This window comes from Bufo gargarizans, unplaced genomic scaffold (assembly GCF_014858855.1).
Source record: "Bufo gargarizans isolate SCDJY-AF-19 unplaced genomic scaffold, ASM1485885v1 original_scaffold_1395_pilon, whole genome shotgun sequence".
Classification (NCBI taxonomy): Eukaryota; Metazoa; Chordata; class Amphibia; order Anura; family Bufonidae; genus Bufo; species Bufo gargarizans.
The window spans coordinates 144245-152500 of NW_025334337.1; the positions used below are offsets into that span (position 1 = coordinate 144245).

An 8256-nucleotide genomic window follows, 5' to 3' on the forward strand; every position below is an offset into this window, starting at 1 on the left:
TAGATACACAGCTCAGCAGACAGTATCACACAGGATAGGATTAGATACACAGCTCAGCAGACAGTATCACACAGGATAGGATTAGATACACAGCTCAGCAGACAGTATCACACAGGATAGGATTAGATACACAGCTCAGCAGACAGTATCACACAGGATAGGATTAGATACACAGCTCAGCAGACAGTATCACACAGGATAGGATTAGATACACAGCTCAGCAGACAGTATCACACAGGATAGGATTAGATACACAGCTCAGCAGACAGTATCACACAGGATAGGATTAGATACACAGCTCAGCAGACAGTATCACACAGGATAGGATTAGATACACAGCTCAGCAGACAGTATCACACAGGATAGGATTAGATACACAGCTCAGCAGACAGTATCACACAGGATAGGATTAGATACACAGCTCAGCAGACAGTATCACACAGGATAGGATTAGATACACAGCTCAGCAGACAGTATCACACAGGATAGGATTAGATACACAGCTCAGCAGACAGTATCACACAGGATAGGATTAGATACACAGCTCAGCAGACAGTATCACACAGGATAGGATTAGATACACAGCTCAGCAGACAGTATCACACAGGATAGGATTAGATACACAGCTCAGCAGACAGTATCACACAGGATAGGATTAGATACACAGCTCAGCAGACAGTATCACACAGGATAGGATTAGATACACAGCTCAGCAGACAGTATCACACAGGATAGGATTAGATACACAGCTCAGCAGACAGTATCACACAGGATAGGATTAGATACACAGCTCAGCAGACAGTATCACACAGGATAGGATTAAGATACACAGCTCAGCAGACTGTATCACACAGGAGAGGATTAGATACACAGGTCAGCAGGGAGTATCACACGGGATAGGATTAGATACACAGCTCAGCAGACAGTATCACACGGGATAGGATTAGATACACAGCTCAGCAGACAGTATCACACGGGATAGGATTAGATACACAGCTCAGCAGACAGTATCACACAGGATAGGATTAGATACACAGCTCAGCAGACAGTATCACACGGGACAGGATTAGATACACAGCTCAGCAGACAGTATCACACAGCATAGGATTAGATACACAGCTCAGCAGACAGTATCACACAGGATAGGATTAGATACACAGCTCAGCAGACAGTATCACACAGGACAGGATTAGATACACTGCTCAGCAGACAGTATCACACAGGACAGGATTAGATACACCTTTTTACATATAACGGACAGTTTATTATAAACTCTGTTACGGTGACTGACAGTAGAGTTTTGTGCAGGAGGTGCTCTCTCTGGTGGCTGTGTTTGGTACTGCATTCCATTCTGATTGGCTGCTGCGTGTGATTGACAGCTAGGAGAGGGGAGGAGCCTCAGTCCCCAGTACAACCTGTGTCGCTGCCGCCGCCGCTTGTGTCTGTATCTGATCGCCGCAAACATGACGGTGAAGCATCTGGACCAAGGCCAGCACCACAGGCCGAGGATGGCGTTCCTCAGGAAGGTACTGCCGGGTGCGGGGCAGAGCTGTGTGTGTGTGTGCGGGTGCAGAGCTGTGTGTGTGTGTGTGCGGGTGCAGAGCTGTGTGTGTGTGTGCGGGTGCAGAGCTGTGTGTGTGGGGCCCCAGGGGCAGAGCTGTGTGTGTGTGAGGGGGCCCCAGGGGCAGAGCTGTGTGTGTGTGCGGGGCCCCAGGGGCAGACTTGTGTGTGTGTGTGCGGGGCCCCAGGGGCAGACTTGTGTGTGTGTGGTGTGTGTGCGGGGCCCCAGGGGCAGACTTGTGTGTGTGTGTGCGGGGCCCCAGGGGCAGAGCTGTGTGTGTGTGTGCGGGGCCCCAGGGGCAGAGCTGTGTGTGTGTGCGGGGCCCCAGGGGCAGAGCTGTGTGTGTGTGCGGGGCCCCAGGGGCAGAGCTGTGTGTGTGCGCGGGGCCCCAGGGGCAGAGCTGTGTGTGTGCGCGGGGCCCCAGGGGCAGAGCTGTGTGTGTGCGCGGGGCCCCAGGGGCAGAGCTGTGTGTGTGCGCGGGGCCCCAGGGGCAGAGCTGTGTGTGTGCGCGGGGCCCCAGGGGCAGAGCTGTGTGTGTGTGCGGGGCCCCAGGGGCAGAGCTGTGTGTGTGCGGGTGCAGAGCTGTGTGTGTGCGGGGCCCCAGGGGCAGAGCTGTGTGTGTGTGCGGGTGCAGAGCTGTGTGTGTGTGCGGGGCAGAGCTGTGTGTGTGCGGGGCCCCAGGGGCAGAGCTGTGTGTGTGCGGGGCCCCAGGGGCAGAGCTGTGTGTGTGCGGGGCCCCAGGGGCAGAGCTGCGTGTGTGCGGGGCCCAGGGGCAGAGCTGTGTGTGTGCGGGGCCCCAGGGGCAGGGCTGTGTGTGTGTGTGCGGGGCCCCAGCTGTGTGTGTGCGGGGCCCCAGGGGCAGAGCTGTGTGTGTGCGGGGCCCCAGGGGCAGAGCTGTGTGTGTGCGGGGCCCCAGAGGCAGAGCTGTGTGTGTGCGGGGCCCCAGGGGCTTGTGGTGTTGTCTGGCAGGTGTCAGTATCCGCTGCCTCGGTTAGTATGGAGATGTGTTTGTCACCCGGTTGGGGGTGACACAGTTGTCCCCATCATGATCCGGCTGCGGATGTTGCCGGTGTAGTCCAGATGTCTGCGGCGTCCTGGGAGATGTAGTGTCCCAGAGACTCTGCGCTGTGTCACTGGTTGTATAGAACTGGTCGGGGACGAGAGCACTCATCATCTTCTGGTGGTCAGGGAGGCGTCCGGATGATGACTACTTCAGGTATCTGGCCGGTTGTGATGTCACCACTTTCCAGTCTTCGGGGTCGTTCCCGGGGTCTCCGCTGCAGCATGAATTCTTCTCACGGGTGTAGATGGCAGTGACTTCGTGATGTCATCGCTGCTCTGATGTCACTGCTGGAACACGGAGAGGATCTTATTACAGGCCATAATCCGGGTTATCCTTGCCTCTAACGCCCTTGGATTATCCGGATGATGAGGGTTACAGTTATTCCTGGTGACAGGCCCAGATGGTCCCTATGTCCGCTGTGGAAGTATGGTGGCCATGAAGGGTTAATCCAGTCCTGGCTGTGAGACATCAAGAAAGTGCGGCAACAAATTCTGCTGCACCTGAGGTCTGCGCCCCATAGTGTGAGGTACGCCCCTGAGGGAGCAGGGTCACCCTCCAGAACCGCGGAGGCGGAGCCAAGCGTCAGTACGGTACTGCCCCAGGTTCTGCCTCTGACCACTAGGGTCTCTGTCATCGGTGTGTGGGGATCTGGGAGGCGGGGAACCTGGCAAAAATGGGAGTGGCCTTTTTGAGAGGCGGAGTTTACATAATAGGTTCGGAATAATCTAATGCAGTAGTAGTGGTGCCATACCAAGCCCGGTCCATGGATACGGCACCAGAACCAAGCCTGGTCCATGGATACGGCACCAGAACCAAGCCCGGTCCATGGATACGGCACCAGAACCAAGCCCGGTCCATGGATACGGCGCCAGAACCAAGCCCGGTCCATGGATACGGCGCCAGAACCAAGCCCGGTCCATGGATACGGCGCCAGAACCAAGCCCGGTCCATGGATACGGCACCAGAACCAAGCCCGGTCCATGGATACGGCACCAGAACCAAGCCCGGTCCATGGATACGGCACCAGAACCAAGCCCGGTCCATGGATACGGCACCAGAACCAAGCCCGGTCCATGGATACGGCACCAGAACCAAGCCCGGTCCATGGATACGGCACCAGAACCAAGCCCGGTCCATGGATACGGCACCAGAACCAAGCCCGGTCCATGGATACGGCACCAGAACCAAGCCCGGTCCATGGATACGGCACCAGAACCAAGCCCGGTCCATGGATACGGCACCAGAACCAAGCCCGGTCCATGGATACGGCACCAGAACCAGCATCTGTACAGCATCGGCTCACTCCAGCTGCCATTTGCATTTTAAGTTTCTTGTAAAACTACAACCCCTATTATTTCCTGAACAGGTGGAAAGGTATGCTGGGATGTAGCACCCATCATCATGCTGTAGACCATCTGAGAGACTACAGCCCTCATCAGATGCAGTCAGTGGCAGGATCAATACATGTGGTGACTTCCAGGTGGCTTCTCCATCTGGTTCAGACCACCATGATGACTTCTCCCGGCCATGAGTGGTCCCTGCAGCTTCTCTCTGTATACGGAGACCAGCTCCTCTTACTGCCACCTGCTGAATATAATGGCCGCGTATAACGTCACGTGACAGTGTCCTCCTCTTATAACGCTCCAGTGCTGGTATAACACTGGTCTTGGTGATGTCATCGCTGATGTCTGATGTCATGTATTGTTGGTCCTCAGTCTTTCCTCCCGTCATTAATCTCACGTGGTGCTGGGGATCGGGGGGTTCCTTGGCCGCTCGTCGCTCCTTCTCCTCCTTGTGTCGCCCCCCGCTCCTCGTTACTACGGCTCCAACCGGAGGATTGTCAGCACGCCGGCAGAGGCCAAGGAATAGGGGCCCCAGGGGAAAGGGCCCGCACCTGCAGATAGTATAACATGTCTGAGAGGTAGTCACAGCCCGCCCCCTGCTGATGACATCACTGATATAATGACATGAGATCAGACATGAGATCCACACACCTTATACTACAGTAACATCTATTACTGCTGACAACCTGCCTGTATATCCTGTCTGAGAGGTAGTCACAGCCCCGCCCCCTGCTGATGACATCACTGATATAATGACCTGTGATCAGACATGAGACACCCACACCTTATACTACAGGAACATCTATTACTGCTGACAACCTGCCTGTATATCCTGTCTGAGAGGTAGTCACAGCCCCGCCCCCTGCTGATGACATCACTGATATAATGACATGTGATCAGACATGGGATCCACACACCTTATACTACAGGAACATCTATTACTGCTGACAACCTGCCTGTATATCCTGTCTGAGAGGTAGTCACAGCCCCGCCCCCTGCTGATGACATCACTGATATAATGACATGTGATCAGACATGGGATCCACACACCTTATACTACAGGAACATCTATTACTGCTGACAACCTGCCTGTATATCCTGTCTGAGAGGTTGTCACAGCCCCGCCCCCTGGTATTTCTCGCTGGTCTTTTGCAGATTGAGGCGCTGTTGCTGGAGATGCAGGACGTGGAGACCGGCATTAAGATGCACACGCAGAGACTGATGATCACCACCATCCCCCACGCCATCACAGGTACCAAGGGTGCTGTGCTCCGCCCACTCGTTTCCGTAATGGGGTGCTCCGCCCACTCGTTTCCCAAATGTGTTGCTCCGCCCACTCGTTTCCCTAATGTGTTGCTCCGCCCACTCGTTTCCCTAATGTGTTGCTCCACCCACTCGTTTCCCTAATTTGTTGCTCCACCCACTCGTTTCCCTAATGTGGTGCTCCACCCACTCGTTTCCCTAATGTGGTGCTCCACCCACTCGTTTCTCTAATGTGTTGCTCCACCCACTCGTTTCCCTAATGTGTTGCTCCACCCACTCGTTTCCCTAATGTGTTGCTCCACCCACTCGTTTCCCTAATGTGTTGCTCCACCCACTCGTTTCCCTAATGTGTTGCTCCACCCACTCGTTTCCCTAATGTGTTGCTCCACCCACTCGTTTCCCTAATGTGTTGCTCCGCCCACTCGTTTCCCTAATGTGTTGCCCCACCCGCTCGTTTCCCTAATGTGTTGCTCCACCCACTCGTTTCCCTAATGTGTTGCTCCATCCACTCATTTCCATAATGTGTTGCTCCACCCACTCATTTCCATAATGTGTTGCTCCTCCCGCTCGTTCCTCTGTAATGGAAGGTTTCCCTGACCTGTGGACGCTTACACTTGTCCTCCTAGTGGTGCTGAACTACAACTCCAAGCATGCCCTAACAACCACAGGCTGGGAGTTGTAGTCTGATCTAGGCGGTCGACTTGTAGGATCCAGTGCACTGCTGTTCCTGCCGAATGAGCGGGAGTTCTGTTACAGTGTGTCAGCTGCTCGTCATGTCCGCAGTTGGAGGTGACTTTGTTGTTTGTCCCCAGGACACGATATTCTGGAGTGGATCATCCAGCGACTGCAGATTGCGGATGAAGGTAGGTGGGCGATGGCGCCCCATTCTTCTTTATTGACCTGGTGCGTGAATAGAATGTCAGTGGCACATTATAGACTGACACAGCCATGTTCCCGCTCCCCATGATCAGTGGAGGTGTGAAGTTCTGCGTGCCTCTGACCTCTGCCTCCTTCTCCACAGAGGGGCAGCACCTGGGGAACCTGATGGTGAAGTGTGGGTACATCTACCCCCTGCAGGAGCCCACCAACCTGGTCCTGAAGCCCGACAGCAGCCTCTACAGGTTCCAGGTGCGGGGGAGGGCAGGTGTCGTGTGTGTGTATGGGGTGTCGTGTGTGTATGGGGTGTCGTGTGTGTGTATGGGGTGTCGTGTGTGTGTGTATGGGGTGTCGTGTGTGTGTGTATGGGGTGTCGTGTGTGTGTGTGTGTGTGTGTGTGTGTGTATGGGGTGTCGTGTGTGTGTGTGTGAGAGGGGTGTCGTGTGTGTGTGTGTGTGTGTGAGAGAGGGGTGTGTGTGTGTGTGTGTGAGAGGGGTGTCGTGTGTGTGAGAGGGGTGTCGTCGTCGTGTGTGTGTGTGTGAGAGAGGGGTGTCGTCGTCGTGTGTGTGTGTGAGAGGGGTGTGTGTGTGTGTGAGAGGGGTGTGTGTGTGTGTGAGAGGGGTGTGTGTGTGTGTGTGTGAGAGGGGTGTCGTCGTCGTGTGTGTGTGTGAGAGGGGTGTCGTCGTCGTCGTGTGTGTGTGTGTGTGTGTGTGTGAGAGGGGTGTCGTCGTCGTCGTCGTGTGTGTGTGTGTGTGTGAGAGGGGTGTCGTCGTCGTCGTGTGTGTGTGTGTGTGAGAGGGGTGTCGTCGTCGTGTGTGTGTGTGTGTGTGTGAGGGGGGGTGGTGTCGTGTGTGTTTGTGTGGGGCATGTTATTTTGGGCGTGTCACCGGGCTGTTCTTGTCCTGTTTTCTCTCCTCAGACGCCCTATTTTTGGCCCACGCAGCAGTGGCCGGCGGAGGACACCGACTACGGTGCGTGTATTGTATGTATATACACCTGCCCAGCAGTATGTAAATGAGGGGGAGAGGTCAAATATGTATGTAAATGAGGAGGAGGGGTCATATGTGTATGTAAATGAGGAGGAGGGGTCATATATGTATGTAAATGAGGAGGAGGGGTCATATATGTACAGTACAGACAAAGTTTGGACCCACCTTCTCATTCAAAGAGTTTTCTTTATTTTCATGACTATGACAATTGTAGATTCACACTGAAGGCATCAAAACTATGAATTATCACATGTGGAATTATATACATAACAAAAAAGTGTGAAACAACTGAAAATATGTCATATTCTAGGTTCTTCAAAGTAGCCACCTTTTGCTTTGATTACTGCTTTGCACACTCTTGGCATTCTCTTGATGAGCTTCAAGAGGTGGTCACCTGAAATGTTCTTCCAACAGTCTTGAAGGAGTTCCCAGAGATGCTTAGCACTTGTTGGCCCTTTTGCCTTCACTCTGTGGTCCAGCTCACCCCAAACCATCTCGATTGGGTTCAGGTCCGGTGACTGTGGAGGCCAGGTCATCTGGCGCATCACCCCATCACTCTCCTTCATGGTCAAATAGCCCTTACACAGCCTGGAGGTGTGTTTGGGGTCATTGTCCTGTTGAAAAATAAATGATAGTCCAACTAAACGCAAACCGGATGGAATAGCATGCCGCTGCAAGATGCTGTGGGAGCCATGCTGGTTCAGTATGCCTTCAATTTTGAATAAATCCCCAACAGTGTCACCAGCAAAGCACCCCCACACCATCACACCTCCTCCTCCATGCTTCACGGTGGGAACCAGGCATGTAGAGTCCATCCGTTCACCTTTTCTGCGTCGCACAAAGACACGGTGGTTGGAACCAAAGATCTCAAATTTGGACTCATCAGACCAAAGCACAGATTTCCACTGGTCTAATGTCCATTCCTTGTGTTCTTTAGCCCAAACAAGTCTCTTCTGCTTGTTGCCTGTCCTTAGCAGTGGTTTCCTAGCAGATATTCTACCATGAAGGCCTGATTCACACAGTCTCCTCCTAACAGTTGTTCTAGAGATGTGTCTGCTGCTAGAACTCTGTGTGGCATTGACCTGGTCTCTAATCTGAGCTGCTGTTAACCTGCGATTTCTGAGGCTGGTGACTCGGGTGAACTTCTCCTCCGCAGCAGAG

The 8256-nt window shown here is 53.8% G+C and overlaps 1 protein-coding gene across 1 annotated transcript in view; it reads left to right on the forward strand.

Moving 5' to 3' along the window:
- Window positions 1-1398: 1398 nt before the first annotated feature.
- The window catches only part of RGS9 (regulator of G protein signaling 9), a 21041-nt gene continuing 14183 nt past the window's right edge, over window positions 1399-8256 (forward strand). The window contains exons 1-5 of the mRNA XM_044274024.1: window positions 1399-1526; window positions 5123-5219; window positions 6043-6093; window positions 6252-6358; window positions 7026-7077. Of these exons, the coding sequence (XP_044129959.1) occupies window positions 1464-1526; window positions 5123-5219; window positions 6043-6093; window positions 6252-6358; window positions 7026-7077 (370 nt within the window). The 5' untranslated portion in view covers window positions 1399-1463. The remainder of the gene's footprint in view (window positions 1527-5122; window positions 5220-6042; window positions 6094-6251; window positions 6359-7025; window positions 7078-8256) is intronic.